The sequence below is a fragment of the Corylus avellana genome, chromosome 3 (genome assembly GCF_965113065.1).
Source record: "Corylus avellana chromosome 3, dhCorAvel1.hap1.2, whole genome shotgun sequence".
NCBI lineage: Eukaryota > Viridiplantae > Streptophyta > Magnoliopsida > Fagales > Betulaceae > Corylus > Corylus avellana.
The window spans coordinates 12,260,568-12,279,400 of NC_142492.1; the positions used below are offsets into that span (position 1 = coordinate 12,260,568).

Genomic DNA, 18,833 nt, shown 5'->3' on the forward strand with positions numbered 1-18,833 from the left:
TTATTCCACTAATTTAGAAACCCAAACACTAATTTTTTAAAAACCCAAAAATGTTGAATGACACTTGTCATTTATTAAAGTAGGTTGAAAGAAATTTTCTCCAAACCAATTTTTAAAAAAAAAAAAAATTGTGTCCGTCTAATAATTAGGTGGGGTCTAGGTTGCTTGAGTACCTGTTCAAACAAGTGAAGTATGAGCAAATAGTGATCCCGCAATAAAATAGCTTCATATAAGAGTTTATTAGGGCCCTCACTTGTTCGGGCATATTGGACTGGATAAATCACATATAACGGATTGTGATAAAGATAATGACAAAGGATCTTTGATCAAACAGAAACTCTTGTAAGAATAAGAATTGAAGTAAACTATCTCTCAAAAACAATTTATATAGAATTAGGTTTCTATCGATTATATATTAATCTTGTAAACAAAATAATCTCTTTATTATTATAAATAAGAAATACTGACATAGGGTAAAAAAGGCAGAAAGATCAAAAACCAAATTCATTCTATAAAATGCTTGAATAATCTAAATAGGTGGGGTCTAGGTACTCAAGTAGCTTCATGTGAGAGTAAATCCAAATAGGTGGGGTCATGGAAGACTTAGGTGCCCTAGACAGCTAAGGTTGTGGGCCTTGTGGTCCTATGCAAAGACTGATCAACGGCACAAACATTACAAGTACCTTATTCATCAAATGCTTATTTTGTTTTTCTTCTGCAAGGAATAAAAATTGAAGACCTCAATTTTCTTGTGCTCCATCTAGAATTTCCAACTACTGCTGGCCCCATATTTTTTGCTCCTAATTCAGAGTTCCACTTTCTGTGAGACACTACAAGTCTAAGTCTATGTTTGTATTTTTGTTTTTGTTTTTTTTTTTTTTTTTTTTTAACTTTTGTTTATGTTCTTAAAACAAATATATTAACAAACGGATTAAGATCTAGTACAAATACCCTTATCTTATTATAGTGTAATAAAATAGGTGTACGTGAGTTGAAGGGAGGGTTTCACTTGCTCAAACAAGTACTCAAGTAGCTCGGCCCTGCATGCTCAAGAGCTTTTCACTGCATTCACATATACCTTGCCCTATTGCAGCGCAATAAGACGATGTAAATGCACCGAATTTTTATCCTTAACAAACAACTTAAAGTAAACAGGAAAAAAATAAAACATAAAAAAAATAAAACACTACGTTAACAAAAAGTAAAATTTTCCCAATACGAAATGATTTTTGGTATAGTTTAGCTGCTGCACCGCCAAATGATGTGGCCATTTTGCATTGCATTTGGTGAAATAAATGACTTATGCATGTTTTTAACCATGGATGTACTTGGTCGATTCGGTCAAGAAATCAAAGGACGACTGGTGTTCGTAGAACTAATTAAGGTAGGTTTTAGGTTTATATCTCTTTTGTCCAAATTCCAAACCATATGTTGCATCAGGGTTTTAACTTTATATCTTACCTGTCGAAACTTTTGTACCGCTGTGCAATTATCATATAACAAATCAGCCATTGATTTCCTTTTTTTTTATTTTTTGCATATGTTAATACAAAAATTGATTTTGCTGTCACGTTATTTAATGTGACAATTGTACAACAGTATACTGAATAACATCAGAAACCATATACATGTTTGATTATAATTCAAATATCTCTTATGAAAGTTCTGTTGAGCATGTGGGTGGCGGAAGAATGAGTTAGTCAGAATCTAAATTGTCTTGGTCAGACGAGAACCGTTCAACCCCCTCTTTCTGGTTATGTTCCACTCAGTTGAAAAAATTCTTATTGTTTTTGTCAAAAGTCATACGTTTCTTTTTTTCTTTCTCTTTTACACGTGGACGTTGAAACTTCTAGTCCATACAGCTCACTTAGCAATATTCCCATCCATTTAGGAAGAGATGCAAAAAAATTTGGATTCGGCTTTCAGCAAGGGTACGACTCTTACTAGGATTAGGTTTTAAACCATAAAATTTTTTCTCCAACTTAGGTTTAATCCAATCTATTAAAATGATATATTATTATACATATTAGAAATAAATAAATAAATAATAATTCAACCTATCGACTTGATATTGTGTTTGAGAAATAAAGCTTTTAAGATAAAAAAAACATTTTAAACTTTTGTCAAAAGTGTATTTTTGCCATTTTTTACACTCTTAAAGCGCTTTTAATTTTTTTACCGAACGACTACTTTTTTCTTCAAACGAATTTTTTTAGTGTTAAACGCATTTTTATTACCCTCAAACACAATTCCAAACAAGCCCTTAGCCTATCTAATCAACCACACAATAACTGAAAATTATAATTACGTTTGTTAGGATGCATTTGGCACTGCCATCTCATCTGATAGATAAAAAGTTTGATTTTTAAAAATTTGTTTTTGGAGAATAATTTAGTCAACATAACCGACAATGTATCGTGGATAAGGCTTCAAACTTTCTAACCATTTTCACCTACTCCCTCTATATTTTGGTAAAGGTCCCAGTATCGTAAGTTTCTCTTTTTCTATAATATTTTTCCAGCAACCGTAAAAGGTATAACTCCTAGGGAGAATATGTCACCAAAAAAATTTAAAAAAAAAATAAATAAATAAATAAAAACTTTGGGAGAATATATTTAATCCCTCTTGTACTTCACCTTATTGTCTCCAAGAGGTAGCTCAATCGACTTGGGATCACACCTCATGAAGCAAAAGTCACTAGTTCAAATTCCTCCTATTGTGTGGACATGTCAAAAAATATATATATATATATATATTTGGTCCCTCATGTAATTTACCTTATTTTATTTTTAAGATCTAAATTTAAAATTTTAGGTTGAGCTTTCATATCTTGGTCTCATTCAACACTTTGATAAACATTTCTATTAATTTTTTTAATGATTTTATTTTTTTAGAGAGAGAGATTGGAAAGGTCTAAGTGAAAGAATAATTTTTCACCAGTAAAAATTGACAAAATGCTAACAGAAGTCTTGGAATAAACAGGGTAAACTCATGTCATTAAAAAAATAAAATATTAAAAGGAAATAAAAAATAAAATTGAAAATTAAGGGTATTAAATATATTTTTTAAGGGACAAAAATTTGCCACAAACCGGTTTGTCTCAAATTTATACAAACTCATCTAACATAACAAAATGACATGTGTCTCATGACTATTAAAAAAAAAATGTGAGAACCACACATTATTAAAAAAAACATGTGTTTCTCACATGTTAAGGGGTGTGTATCACTTTATTAGATGAGTTTCTAGTAAATTTTTGTCCTTTTAAGAAGCCAAAAAAAAAAAAAAAAAAAAAAAAAGAAGCTGAAATTAAGGGTTCAAAAATGATGTCTGATACAAATAGTCATGTCTAGTCAAAGAACTATTTTTTAGGGCTGTACGCCTCCTCAACTTCGAGGAAATAAAAAAAAATTTAAGACTCTGAGTAGATTTTCAACCACTATGAGCATAAAGATCTGCGCATCATTTACAATTGTCAACAAAGAATTTTGATACATGTTTTGAAGACATCAAAATTGAAGACACATTCTATGGCAATACGTTTGAATTCAAAACTAGGCAAGTTTCTCATGTGGATCTTGTTTTAAACAATTATGTATTTATGTGCCTGTTCATGACTGATCTTGGTCAAAATGTTAACCACATGGAAAAACTTAAATTATATTATTTTAGACCAAAGCTTCTCCCCAATAAAAGATGATTTCATCAAGTTTTCCAGATAAAGAGATAGACATCAAAAATCTTGACCAATTTTAGGAATAACTCACACAAAATAGAGGATAGAGATATCTCTGGCAATCTGGATGATGAATGTGAGAAAGCCTCTATGGGGGCCCACTTGCCCAAATAGGTATCGGACAGCCCGGCTTCTGTTAGAACAGACGGGCCCCCCCATAAGGGCTCTTCCACACTTGCTGCTCGGATTCCAAGTAGTAAATTGCTAAGGATCCGAATCTACTTGAAGTAAATTCCCATCAAGTATAACATAACCAACCTTAACTAGAGACTAACTGCACCAATATTCTACTCCAACCAAATGTGTTGGTTTTGACAGCCAAACAATTGTATCTCTATAAGCAGTATATAGCGATGCTAAAAACATACAATATTTTACACTTCTATATAGACGCTATTTGTTGGCACCTTTTTATTTCCTCATAAGAAGAACCACAGTGTGAGCTGCAATACTCCGATTCTCTCCAAGGCTGTCAACCTTCTCATGAGTTTTTGCTTTCAGATTTACAACAGCAGGGTCTGCTCCAAGCAGAGCAGACAAGTTTGCCTTGATAGCCTCCTTGTGCGGGCTTACTTTAGGTCTTTGAAGAATCAAAGTTGCATCTAAGTTTCCAAGTTCATAACCAGCCTCATGCATGAGTTTCACCTGAAATGAATCATACCAAAGAGAATAAGCTTGACAAGAAAATTCAATTTTAAGTTTTAACTGCCATGAATGAAATATGTTGTGGAATATCCACCCATCTTCCAAACAAACTCCAGAAAATAAAAGAACTTTCTTACACGGCAAACTGGAGCACAACTTCAAGTGTGGTATATAAGATTGACAGTCAAAAACATGATTACGATTAAAAAGAGAAAATTTCCCATGACAAATTATTAAACCACATTGTCATTTATGAAACCAACAGCACTCCTGCAATAAAGACCTCAACTATGAATATAGCCTTTGTTTTATTCAGTTGTGATATGCTACCAGCTGACAGATTTTGAATTAAGTTCGGAATGTTCGTGATTCATTTTGATCAAATCCTATATATACTAGTTAGCTAGAATAGTTATGCTTTCTATAAGGGTGAGGTGCAATGCAGTTTCTGCCATAGCCAATTGGAAACTCGTGATCGCCTCTTTTTTGAGTGCAGTTTTAACTCCAGAATATGGAATTTCTGCATGTTTCGTTGCAGAATTGAGCAGCCTCCTATGATCTGGGATAATCTTATGCAGCTAGGCTGTAATAATTGGGGGAAAAAAATCTCTTCACTGTTTGTTATGTCGTCTGGTTCTTGGGTCTACTGTGTACAATTTTTGGCGCACCAGAAATGATCTTAGACATGCTGGTACACCAAGCACTGAAGATCAGATTTTGAAAAAAAAATCTGTGGGAGGTTAGAGCTAGAATGGTTGGGAAAGGAAGGTTTCCTAGAACTAAAGAAAATCTTTCTTTGTGCTCTTTGTGGAATTTACCTACTGATATGCTTGTGTAATGTTGGCATGTAGGCTGTGTTTTCCATGCTTTGGTTGTTTTATTGAGTCTTTGTAAGGGGCTTGTATGTTTGAGGAGTTGTTTTTCCCTGTTTTTGGTTGGTCTTATCAGCCTTTATAAGGGTTGTAACTGTGTTTGAGGAGTTGCTCTGTTTATGAGCTGTGTTCTTAATGAAATTTCTTATTCATCGAAAAAATAGAATGGTTATGCTTCTTTTTTCTACTTTCTCACATGTTAATAATACGCCACAGTGCAGTGCAGGGGATAGTCCTCCCCCTACTCAATTCCATTCCTCCCCATGGTTGAACCCAAGACCTTCCTTTTCCAAAAGGTAGAGGTGCCACTTGACTTCAAAATACAGTGGACTGCGAGACTATATCTTATCCAATATGTTAGTCCCATAGTTTTCATCATCACATACTAGTAGTACGTCTCTTGTTGTGGCCATTTTTTCCCAAGTAGTTGGAACGGTACATGTTGCCACGATCCTTTAAATAAGAGATGGCTCATCCAGTTGAGTTGTTGCTATCAGTCTTTCTCTTCCTGGTTGCAGTACATTACCATCTGAACAGACCATTAAGTTACGAATGTAACTCCTGAGGGTTCAACCGCTATTTTAAATATAGTAAGGCGGGCATAATGTCCTCTAATTTTAGTACTTACAAATACATTTGAAAAAACACGACTCTTATGATCTTATCCCGACTCTATATCTATCTCCATTTCTGCTATGATAGTTATCTCAAGGTTGAAGCTTTAACATTTAAATTCAACCCTATAATATTCTCAAATTTATCAAACAAGATTCGGCAGCATAATTGCATGGTACCCAAATCTGTATTACATTCTAAATTCTACATAATACACTGGTGACGAGGTGTTGTCCTATAGATATTTAATAACAACCATCTGAAAAGTATATATATACTAGACCATCTGAGCTTATGCAGGGTTGGAGAATACGTCATGAGAAGTAAAATGCTTTGAGCTACACTAAATCATAGTTTAATATGTTTAACAGTACCACTAACTAAAATTCACCAAATTCAAACCCTTAGGGAACCCTGAATATGTATTCCAGTGTTTGGTAGAGTGCAATATGCTGCTTGTGAATGAAATCATATTATAATCAAATTTTCTGAAACACCCTTAAAATTGAAAATGAATTGATTATAATACAAAATGATAAGATGTAATCTAACTAAATTTGAATGCAACAAAGCCCATAAAAGCTTCAACAAAGAAATATCGCTTTTGAAATGATCACACCAAGTCAAATCGCTCATAAGCTTCAAAGTAGTAACAAAAACTTTGAATCACAAACACTAGCAATCTTTCGTGTAATCAACCTCAATCACCAACTGTTTCAGCAAACCAAATAAGTTTTCTCTCATATACCCGCAAAGTGAAAAGGAAAAAGAAAAAAAAAAAAAAAAAAAAATCAAAAACAAAACCCAAAACCCAAAACTTTCAAAAATCAAGCTTCAAAGCAAAACCCAGAACCTCAACATTCAAGCTCAAAACAACCCTGAATTATTCACACTGATACAACCATAGAACAAAACCCCTATAGAGCTAAGATTCAGAAGCAGAAAAACATACCCTTTTCGTCGCTCAGTCCAACCACCAAAACCCAGACTCAATCAGCTCCAAAGAAACCTAAAACTCCTTCAAATCCCATGATCAGACTCTTGAATTATACCAAATGACAAGTCTGAAATCTCCCACCAGATTCTACTCCGCAGAACACAGAGCCAAAAACCCACAAAGAAAGCAAAATTATGACAAAAGTGAACCTAATATACTCTCAAAGCTCAATTCAAACCCCCCCAACAAAAATTTCTCTTCAGGTTTTAAACACTCCAACAAGAAAATCAAGTAACCACGAAGAAAGCAAGAGACAAGAAAAAAGAGAGAGGGATTGGAAAAATCATTCCTTGACTAGTAACTTAGCACCAAGAAAAGTCTACCTTCATCCTCGTCGGGGGAATATCAAAATCAAACGAGTACAAACTTAGATATCCATGTAAGCTACAAGAAATACTTAAATAGGAGCTGATAGGCATAAAAATGACAAAAAATCATAGCCTAGAAAAGCTTCAACAAAGAAATACCGCTTTTTGAATGGTCAAAGAAAGTCAAATCACTCATAAGCTTCAAAGCAGTACCAAAAACTTTGAAGCGCAAACACTAGCACAAATGAAACCCAATGAAACCCAAACGTGCACAAAAAACTTTCAAAGAAGAAGACATTATGATGTAAATGAAACCCAATTTGATTGTTAACATTTGGAATTAAACAATAAAACAAATTGCTTTTTCATTTGAGCCATCTGAAGGAACTGCAGAATAACCATTAAAAAATCAAAAACAAACTACAATGTTGAGTATTTTAAATGGATATAATTACATTGAATTTGGTGCTCCTTCCTTTGCTTAAAACAAAACAAAGTGATCCTCCCCCCCAACCCGACACTGCAACTCTAGTGGACCGAGAAGCGCCATTTGAGAGAGTAAAAGGAAACTACACTGAACCCAACAATGAAACCAGGCTTTTTCAAAATGATCTGGTGGCTGGTGCTGAATATTGCGAAATTGCAAATTTTGAAGCAAACCCATATTGAAACTCCAGCCAAAAACACCTTCTGAAGAAAATTTTTGATCGGCGAAGCGGAAATTTAGAGTTTGAAGCAGACCCACATCCATGATTGCTGAATTCTCATCCATAGCTTCAAAGCTGCACAAAATGCAAGACACTTTCGCTCTCTCAGGCAGGTGGAGCATTGGGGATCCAGCATGAGTGATAGGAACGTTTAGTTTGATTTGGGTTAATGGAGGGCTGTTGACTAAATTTAGAATTTATGTGATATTCCCACATAAAATGAATAGTCATTCCCACGGAATAGCTATATCATTTTGGAAGTTTATTCCGGGTATCAAATGTGTCCTTAAGATTCATATTGCAAACGGTCTAGTACTTTACCAACAACACAAATATTCATGCTTGCTTTTTCCAAACCATTTAACGTTGTGAAGTCTGTAAAAGTGTTTCGCACGAATTTGCAATTATCAAAAGTGAAATGATTTCCGACATTAAAAAAAAATACAAAATATATCCATAATGAAGTTCTGAACATGCCCCATAACTACATTTTAAAAAAATAAAATAAAAATAAAAAACTCACAGCTTCTTTGATGAAAACTGAAGATGGTGCTCCCTTCCACTTAGGATCGTTATCAGGAAATATCTGCCCGATATCAGGAAGCCCCAAAGCACCCAAAATCGCATCAACGACACAATGCAGCAATACATCCCCTGCACCACCACCACCAACAGCAATAACAATAGAAATAAGTACAAAAGAAATCAGCACCTTCACCAACATACTTCAATTCCATGAAAAAGTAATAAGAAAATCATGAAAACCCAAAATTTACAATCACAAAATTTCTTAATGAATTATCCAAATTCCATAACAACAACAACACAACAATATAAATAAATACAAAAGAAAATCGCCACCTTCAGGCTTCACCAACACACTTCAACACCAAGAAATTTTAATAAAATAACGAAAACCCATAATTTAGAATCACAAAATTTGTAAACCAAAAGTGCCCAAAATCAGAATTTAATGAAATTACCATCCGAATGAGCCTCGCAGCCTTTATCGTGGGGTATGTCAATCCCACCGATGATCAGAGGGTACCCAGGCTCCAACCGGTGGAGGTCAAACCCATGCCCGACCCGAAAGGGCAAGGCTTTGGAGGGAGTAACCGACAGTGGGGCCTGCCCGACTTCGAAGGCGGAAGTTGCGGCGGCCGACACGGAAGGCCTAACTGTTGTTGGTCGGATAGAGAGGCGTGAGAGAGGGAAAGAGTGGGAGTGAGCGGGCAGAAAGAGTGGCTTTCGAGGGATTGGAGAGGCAGAGAGTCGAGGTGCTGCCATGGCCATTGGATTTTGAAGAAAGCTTTGGGACACAACTGAGAGTACGGGTGTACGCGGTTTCCGCTAAACACTTGTAAAACGAGTGTTTTTAAAGGATTTGTCTCCAAGTGAAGTTAAATCGCATATTCCCATGTTTTTCTTTTCCAAAAGGTGTTGAAAAGCCGTATGAAGTGGACGGGATCCCTCCTCTTACCCTTGGGCAGTGACACGTAACTGCCGAGGATTTCTTACAATTTTTTTATTTTTAAGAAATTGTAGATTTTAAAATTTTCATGAATTTCATCCAACAGTTTGAAAAATGTTATTAATTAAAAATGTAACATGTTACCAAGACAATAAAATAAATAAAAAATTCTTCTCAAATGGGTTCTTTAGAATTAACTTTGACTCAAAGCTTTTCTACAACATAAAACAAAAGAACGTATTTTCATTGGTAAAATATCATATTTTTAATAAGTAGCACTTTTCAAACCGTTCAAAACATAGGATTATCTGAATTCACATAATTTTAAAATGAGGATCCTTATCCATTATGTTTGCGAAGTTAGCCACTTAGAAATAACAAAAAGAAACTCACTTAAATTACACCATGTAAACCGTTATGAAATTTATATGATAAATCATAAATGGGTTTGAAAAGTAGTATTACTTCTAAAATTTTGAATCTCAACCCTTAATGTGTAGAGATTACTACATGCCACTTAAAAACAACCTCGAATTCAGGTGTCATTTAAGTTTATGATTCAAAATAGAACCATTTTAAGTCTATATATAATATTTATTTTGTAGTTAGGCTTTAAAGTTTGTGCACAAATAATGTACATGATGCACATCTTTTTAAAAATTTAAATAATGTGATAATTAATAAACCGTTAAATACATCAACTTTAAATGAACAAATAAAGTGAAGCCATATATTGTGGACATCTTTATAATAGCTTCCACATTATCAAAAGATTAAAAATTTTCTCTAAATTAAGTTAGAATAATTTTCTCTAATTCAATTCAATCTATTATACTGATCGGCATTTTAATTTAGGGGAAAATAAATAAATAAATAAAAACTCTGTACAAAATTTTTGTAATGGAATTTAAGAGCCCCAGAATGACTGCGCAGGATCAGTAAATTCTGTGCATCGACAAGAGAACAAAAAGGGGAGCAAGTCTCTTCATTTCATTCCTTGTAAACTAAACAGGGATCACCCAACTGTCCATATAATTTGTACACACAAAATCTACACTTCAGGTCAAGGAGTTTAAGACAATGACCAAGCTAAGTACCCTTTTCACCCCCCACAGCAAACCCAAACATCTTCGACATGGCAAGAACATTTACATGCATTAGTTATTGGACTTCCATATAACAATAGAAGAGCTCATAAGGGAGACGCCCTGGGTTGCTTGCATCCGTGCTCGGGTGTAAGAAGCTCAGATGGAGCTCTCTTCGGTCTCAACTGCAACGAGAAAGGTGATACAAGTTAGAAGAATGTCAGAGGCTCAAAAACCGTCCTGTGTTTATGTGTGCGTGACATGTTATATGCGTGTGCACACGTCTCCGCTAGAAATATGCGATAGGAAGAACTCACTACATCCTTCTCTTCGGTACGCTGATAGACGTGTCTTAAGAGAATGTTTTTGGCTTCAGTAGTTATCACTGCAAAAAGAGTTCAAGACAGGTCGGTTCATCGTTATCTAATACCATAGATAGCTAAGCACAGCAACAATTTGCCACGGCAAAAGGAAAATGAAACCAAGAAAAAACAAAACAAAACAACGAGGAAAATGAAACCAAGAAAAAACAAAATAATGAGGAGATACTAAGGTATCGGCATTACCTTGATCGGGTGGCGGAAGCGTGCGGCCGTGAGTAGGATGATAGGTTGCGGGTGTCATCCTCTACATAAAGATAGCATAGTAACATTATTATAAATGGAAAGAAGGATGCAGTCCTTTCACCTTACGTCTCATAAATGAAACAAATAACAGAAAGTGGGAAACTATTCACTTGTAATGAGCTTTAATGGAACAAGCATACAAGTCGACTACTCGTCTATGCATAACCTAAGACATCCTAAATTGACTGAAGAAAACATTCCACAAGGCACTGGCAACCGCACAATGGAGTAGAAGATGTTCCACAGACTCCTCATTCCTTTTATACATACAACACCTATTAACCACAATGATATGCCGTTTTAAAAGATTGTCTATGGTAAGGATCTTTCTTAATGCTGCCGACCAAGCAAAAAAAACTACCCTCAAGGGAACCTTAGTCCACCATCACTCTTCCAAGGGAAAAGGAAGCCATCATTACAACCCAAAATGATGGCTTGGATTGAACATTGAGCATTCCTTTATTGGAGGGGACCCACCAAAGTTTGTCTTCACTTATCTGTCTCACTCTTACTGAGTACAACACCCTGAAGAACAAGGCGAAAACATCCATCTCCCAATCATAAACTACTCTAATAAAGCTTAATTAGATCCACCATAAAGCTCCAAGTGAGCTGCCACAACAACAACATGCTTTAGGTTAGTAAAAAGAGTAAACACCACCTCAACATATCCAATATAGTTCCACTTTTAAAAACCACCTCAACATATCGCTCATATGCTCCTGGTGACTTGCAACCAAAAAGCAGGTGTTCCACACTCTCCTAAGGTTACTAGAAAGAGTCATGATCTCCCAAAATTGACAAGATTGTCTAGAGTAAGAAGCCTCTTGACAACAGCCATCTACTCAACAAAAACTCGTTAATTTTACCAGAAATAAGGCATGGTTTTCAACACTTACCAAACAACAACCTACACCGTCCCCAAATTCTGAGTGTGAAAAATGTTCAATCACCAATTGTCCAAAAAACTTAAGTTGATAAGAAATAATGAATTTAATAATTTAATTAATATTTTATCATTCTCCTCTACTTGTGGGCTCAAACTCCCCATCAACACGTGAGACCTAATATATGTAATATTTAATTGAAATAAAAGTAAACGGTAGCGTCAAGGTTCGAATTTAAGATCTTTGTTTTGATACCATGTTAAATTACCAATTACCCCAAAAGCTTAAACTGATAGTAAAAAGTGAACTTAATTATTTAATTAATACTCCAACAAAACATAATAGCATACATATTAAGACAATATGCTTTCTACCTCAAATTTGAAACATATTATTGAGTCTTCATGCACATGGAAAGTTACCAAAATACTTAAAAACATTGCAAGTAAATAGAATAGTCATAATTACCAAACATTTAAAAGCCAATACGAATTTTTTCCATATTGCTAAATTCTGAATTATAGTGTAGTTACTTAGTATGCCTATTCTACCAAGATAAAAAATTCTACTAAGAATTTTTCTTTTTCTTTTTCTGCATTAAATTATAGAACTTCAATGAGTTCTATAATACCTGAATATAACAATATATGGTACCCAAGAATAAAATATAGACCTAGATGAAGATATTGTCATAGATACAGACTATAAAAAACAATGCAGCTTCATACCAAAACATGGAAATTTTCAATTAAAAATTTTGAAAGTTAACGGACAAATATGCATAGTTTGGATTAGAAAACTGCAAACGAGATGCATACATGACAATTATGTCAAGTCGATGGGGCAAAAAGGGTGTGCTGATGAACATAACCAAAACAAAATACCATTCATTTTGTGGAAGTATTAAAGAATAATATACTAAAGGAAATGTATTAACATGTATTTATTCAGCTGAACTAACATATAGACTTACTAATTAAATATTACCAAAAAAATATTTGTTGTGGATTCATTAATGCTTTGGTAGCAATACTCATAAAGTTCTGCTAGCATAATCATTACCCATGAAAATTTGGAACTACAGATAAACAATACAAGGGTTTAGTGAGAACAAGACAAGAAAGATAAGAACAATCTCTCTAATCATTCTCTTTATTAACTTTTTCCCATTATCATTCTGAATGTAGCATCTTAAACCATCAAATCTACCTAAAAATTAATTTGCAGATATTTGCAATGACATGAACAATATTATCATTAGTAATTACATCACTGGAAATGCCAAATTAAGTAGGAGAAAGCTCAACTTATATAACTTCTGTTAAGATTAAGTGTATTTCATAAAAGAGAGTGACCCAGGATCTCTTCTTTTTTTATTTCAACCCTCACAATCCATTGCTATATATAGGAACAAATACATTACCATGGAATATGGACACCTCACCATAAGTCAACTCATAAGGGACATTTCATATGGACACCTCACCATAAGTCAACTCATAAGGGACATTTCATATGGACACCTCACCATTGGACAACTCATGACATCTCACCACCTTCTAGAATAGGGACACTTGTACCTTTCTTTCAATACTCCTCCACAAGCTAAACATATATATCACATAAGCTCCAGCTTGGAGCAGAGCAAATAAACTCTTATGGACACAAACACTTTGTAAATAATCGTCTTGCAGGCTGATATACCATTAAATTAGTTGAAAAACAAGAAAAACCAGCCAAAAACAACACAAAACTGCAGTAAACCAAGCTGAACAGGCTGAAATATCACCAAACTGGACTAAACCAGCAGAAAAAGGAAGCCAAACCTCACAGAATATAACCAAACCATCCAAAAACAAAGCTGAACCAGATGAAATATAATCAAACCAACTGAAAACCAAGCTGAACCAGCCAAAAAAATAACAAAACTGGCCGAAGAAAGTCTGAACCAGCCGAAATTGACCTGTATAAGCTGAAACACAACTAAAACCGGCCGAAAGGAACAGAACCAGCCAGTACCGGTCAAAACAGTGCCAATAACCAGCTGAAAGCACGCCAGAAACTACCAAACCGGCCGAAAACAGAGCTGGAAACCCCTGAACCTGCCAAAATGTTCCCAAAACCAGCAAATTCTCACCAGAAAACAACAAATCTAGCTTAAAGACGCCAAAAAACTCACCAGTCGAAACTGATCAGAAAACACCAATGCCAAACACAAATACTGATCGAAACTCGCCAGAGAACCACTCGAAACTTGCCGAAAAACACCAACACCAATCAAGAACTCTTCAGAAACCACCAACACTGGTCGAGAACTCACTGGAAACACCAATACGAATCGAAACTTCCCAAAAAACACTAATACTGGTCGAAAACCTGCCAAAACATACCAATACTAGTTGAAAACTTGTGGAAAATACCAACACCGGTGAGATTCGCCGGAAACAACCAACACCGGCTGAAACTTCTTCGGGAAACACCAATACCGACAGGTCGACTCATATCTAGGTCGATCCGGTTTGGTATTTTTAAATTGGGCCTAGGCTTGGCCCAGGTGAAGAAGATTTGGGTATGGACTGGGCTTTGAACTTGGGCCGAACTTGACTAGACTGGCCCAAAGATAAACCCAGGATAAAGTATTCCAAATGAGGAATTTGACCATAACCAACAACCAGCCACCACTTCAACCACAGCAAACCACCAACCACCCCTACAGACACGGCTGACCACCACAGACAACAGAAACAATCGAAAAAACTCTACACAACACCATGAACACAAAAACCACCGGCTACCACCACAAGCGCCAAACAATTTTTTTTTTTCTTTATATCACTCACAGCCACTCACTTCCATCTTGATGAGACCACCATCAACATCCACATTGTTGCAAACAGGGAGAAAGAACAACGAAGAAAATGCCAAAACAGCGGACATGCTTTTCTTTTTTCGTTTTAATTCGTAGGCTCTAATACCAAGTTAAGATTAGTGTATTTTTCACAAAGAGTAATGCTATACTTCACATCCATTTATCAAAGTCATATAGCACTAGCTGACAAGGCGTGTTTTAAGTAGCTTACACTTTTTGTTTTCTTAAGTAGTTAATATTATACGCCACTTAAAATACATCATGTTGGCCGGTGTGACATATGTGAAGAGTATCATTATTTATTTCACAAAAGATAGTGGCCCAAGACCTCACAATTCATTAATATATAGGAACAATTACAATATTCTAGAATATAGGCACCTCATTATAGGATAACTCATAGGGGACACCTCACCATAAGAACATCTCACCACCTTCTAGAATAGGAATACTTGTCCATTTTTTTTTTCTAACAACTTCCATTGATATCAGTCAAGTGTATCCACAATGATAAATTCGAAAAACAAGATCTCCTTTTGATATGCCTCTAAAATCAATTCAGATATCCACTTTCTCTAGGAAATTTAAAACCATGACAAGTCAATTAAATTAAATTATGCCATTCATGGCATGAATTGATTTTGTTAATGATTGCATGATGCAAGAACGACAACCCCATGGAAAGGATAAAATAACTCTATTATGTTTGAGGTATAAAAGCATAGAAGAGCTGAAAGCTAAAATAGCACATTAACTTTCACAAGACAAAGAAAGCAAAATTTGAATATCTACAGGAAATTATATCATAGAAATTGAAGAGCCATTGACAACCCAACCCAACGCATCAAGTTTATGTTTTATGAGCAACAGAAGTTTGCTGGGGAGAAAACATAAAATATAATAGATGCATTTTGACTCGCAGACTTACACTCTCCCACAATTTTATCCGAGTCAAGCCAAGTTAACACCTTTATGGTTGTAATAGCATTTCCAACAAGACTCAGCAAGTTAAAGTAATAATCACATTTCCATAACTACATTAAAGAAGCATTAAAGAAATTCTCAATATTATACAAGTCAAGCCAAGATGCATTTCTAGTTTATACAAACCATTAAATAAACTCTCAATTTTGCAAATGGTTAAGAATAAATCCCAGCAGGCCAGCATCTGTTTCAATAAAAGTTTCATCTTTATAGGTATGCTGCAAATAGAATCAGTACCATAATTACAAGCGACTCAATCTAAGCCCAGTGTCTCAAACCTATAAATGCGCCATCATGTAAAAACTAAGAGTAACAAACCAAGTTAAAGTTTTTCTTATAAGTAATTCAATCTCATTAAAAAAGGTTGCAACCCTAGCACACAATAAGCATAGAAGAGAACCCCTGATCAGGAGGAAAAGATGAACATAAGGTCAAAAAAATCTGAAAAACTAGAAAAAAAAAAAAAAAAAAAAAAAAAAAAAAAGAAAAAAAAGCAAGCTATGATGAGCGGATATCCAAGTTAAATTAACAATCACACTCCCGTGAAGCAAATTCTTCATACACTCAAAATGCACAATTTCAGAAACTACAATTTGCCTACACAAATCAATGTGTTTCTAAACTTCACCATCACCAATAACAATACTTCCAAATTCCCAAAAGCACAAGTGGGTAACATCCAAAAGCTACGCAGATCATACAAAATTAAAGCTTTCCATGACTACAAAACACAATGAAGTAAATATCATCAAAATGGATTCAGTTTGGAAAGTGAAATACTCACAGAAGGACAAGAAGGATCGGAGGGTCGGAGTTGGCTGAAGTTGTGGGGGTCAAATGACGGCCAATCACCGAGCATAGACCCCATCAAACGCAGGTTTCTGCAACAAAGTCTAGAGAGGCAGCGAGTGAGAGAGAGAGAGAGAGAGAGAGAGCACACGCACAATGCCCCGATTCTAGAACCAGCCTCGCTGGGCCTGGTGTAGTAAATCGATAATCATACATATATATAGCCTTTACAAAAAAATATATATAATGATAATTAAAAAAATTTGTCTATTATTGTTACTATTATGGTTGGTTTAGTGTTCTATTTCACAAAAAGTGTGGTTGGCCTAACAATTTTGCATATCAAATGTACATTTTTAAATAAAATTTTAGAAAGTGTCCAAATTAAGTGTATTTGAAAAAAAAAAATGATGGTTTAAAAATGTGCAAAAATTTACTTCCTTAAAAATGCACGATTATAAACATATTTTGAGGCACTATTTTCTCATACGGTATATTTTACTAAATATTTCTATGTGTTTTTAAAAATTACGATATTAGTAACTGCATTGTAAAATTTCTATTTTCTTGAAACCGCACAACGTAAAACCACTAAAACCAAAATAAAAAAATAAGTGATCATTATAAATATTAGGATAAAGCTGAAAAGAGTAGTTTGGAAGCATGTTTTTAGCTTTGATTACTATAAGAGTAGACATAAATTTGGGGTGTAGCACATTTTAAGTGACTCTCAAACCCATTGTTAGGAGAAAATAACCATTCCTGGCAACCAATATCACCAATCTCTTTTGTTTCCTCTCACCTTGCCTACCAACCCAAAGCTACCTAACCTCCTCACATTTTGAGACAAAAAAAAGGTGTACATGAACATCAAACTTAAGAATTCTGTTTGAACCTGTAGTTGGATTGTTGTCAAAATAAAATTTTCTTTTTTGGTATTTATATTTTAAATTCTGTATTTTTTTTTTTTTTTTGTAACTATATGATGTTTGCTTTTATGTTTTCTAACTCATCTTAAAAAATATATATATATATATATAAAAAACTTATCAAAAAGGACATGCATTGAAATGTTCAAAAACCTACATACATACATAGGATGCATTATTATGACAATGTTGTCTGCAGACTGCACCCACGACTGTATCCAGCTGACACGATGAGGGAAAGTGACATCATTGACACATTATTGGGACTAACACATGCTTTCTCGAAGTTTGCATAGCTCTCTACCAGTGTATAAGTTGCGTTTGTTTCGTTTCAATATTATTTATTTCTTTTTTTTTTAATATTTTTTTACTTTTTATATCACATTAATTATTTTTTTTACTACTACTAAAATAAAAAATCACTATAAAATAAATTTTTTTAATTTTTCTATACTAAACACTTTTACTTTTTCACTTTTCAAAAAAATATTTTTACTTTTTTTTTACATCCATCAATTTTTGTTACAGTATCAAATCACTAAAACCCCACAACCCTTTATCAAACAACCCTAGATGATTCATATAACCATTAAGAGTGGTGGTTCAATGACCCAAGAAAGTTTCTAAGTGGTCAAGACATATACTAGGGCGTGGGTTCGAATTTTCGTAATGGAGAATTCCCACATATACCTGATTAGTATTAGCCACCTTAGATTGCCATTAATGCCTTAGTGAGGTTGGGTCAGGCTATGGTGTTGTCGGACTTGAGGGAACGCCTGCGGTTTCCACCGTCTAAACCCCTCATGTGCGACTCTGAGCGGGTAGATGTTATTATGGCCATGCTTAGGTAAAATAGCCACAATTAATTTCTCCGGCCTACCTTTTTTGCTCAGAAAAGAAAATGACAATTCATATAATTGTGCTAGAAAAATAAACTGTACAGCAAAATTAAAATGGCACCTCGGCTATATTGAAGTCTGTTGTTCCAGATGATTCTCCAGTGATTCTTCTCAGAAATAGAGCACACCCCACTAAAATATTTGTTTTTCTTCTCAGCAGTAGACCTCAGCTATATTGAAATCTGTTGTTTCAAATGATTCTCCAGCTATTTGTTTTTCTTCTCAGCAATAGAGTACACCAGTCTAAAAGCACTTAAACACACATTAAGAGAGATTTTGTCACTGTTTAACGCTCAAATGATACTTCAATCCATTCAATGGGGCCTTATTTAGTCCCACCCCCATTGATGGGGGAGGCAAGAAAATAATTGGGCATTACTCGTACATTGTTACTAGGCAGTTGACAATCAACCA

At 34.7% G+C, this 18,833-nt stretch overlaps 2 protein-coding genes across 2 annotated transcripts; both read right to left on the reverse strand.

The window, feature by feature from the left end:
- Positions 1–3,958: 3,958 nt before the first annotated feature.
- ISPF (isoprenoid F) lies at positions 3,959–9,254 on the reverse strand. The gene is made up of 3 exons (XM_059588068.2): positions 8,864–9,254; positions 8,404–8,534; positions 3,959–4,381 (listed from the first exon to the last, which is right to left on the reverse strand). The coding sequence occupies exons 1-3, from the start codon at positions 9,171–9,173 to the stop codon at positions 4,148–4,150; spliced, it is 675 nt and encodes a 224-aa protein (XP_059444051.2). The 5' UTR covers positions 9,174–9,254; the 3' UTR covers positions 3,959–4,147.
- A 1,058-nt stretch (positions 9,255–10,312) lies between these two features.
- Positions 10,313–16,777, reverse strand: LOC132176702 (DET1 complexing ubiquitin ligase). Its single transcript, XM_059588982.2, has 4 exons — positions 16,587–16,777; positions 11,003–11,063; positions 10,754–10,821; positions 10,313–10,621 (listed from the first exon to the last, which is right to left on the reverse strand). The coding sequence occupies exons 1-4, from the start codon at positions 16,668–16,670 to the stop codon at positions 10,544–10,546; spliced, it is 291 nt and encodes a 96-aa protein (XP_059444965.1). The 5' UTR covers positions 16,671–16,777; the 3' UTR covers positions 10,313–10,543.
- Positions 16,778–18,833: the final 2,056 nt, after the last annotated feature.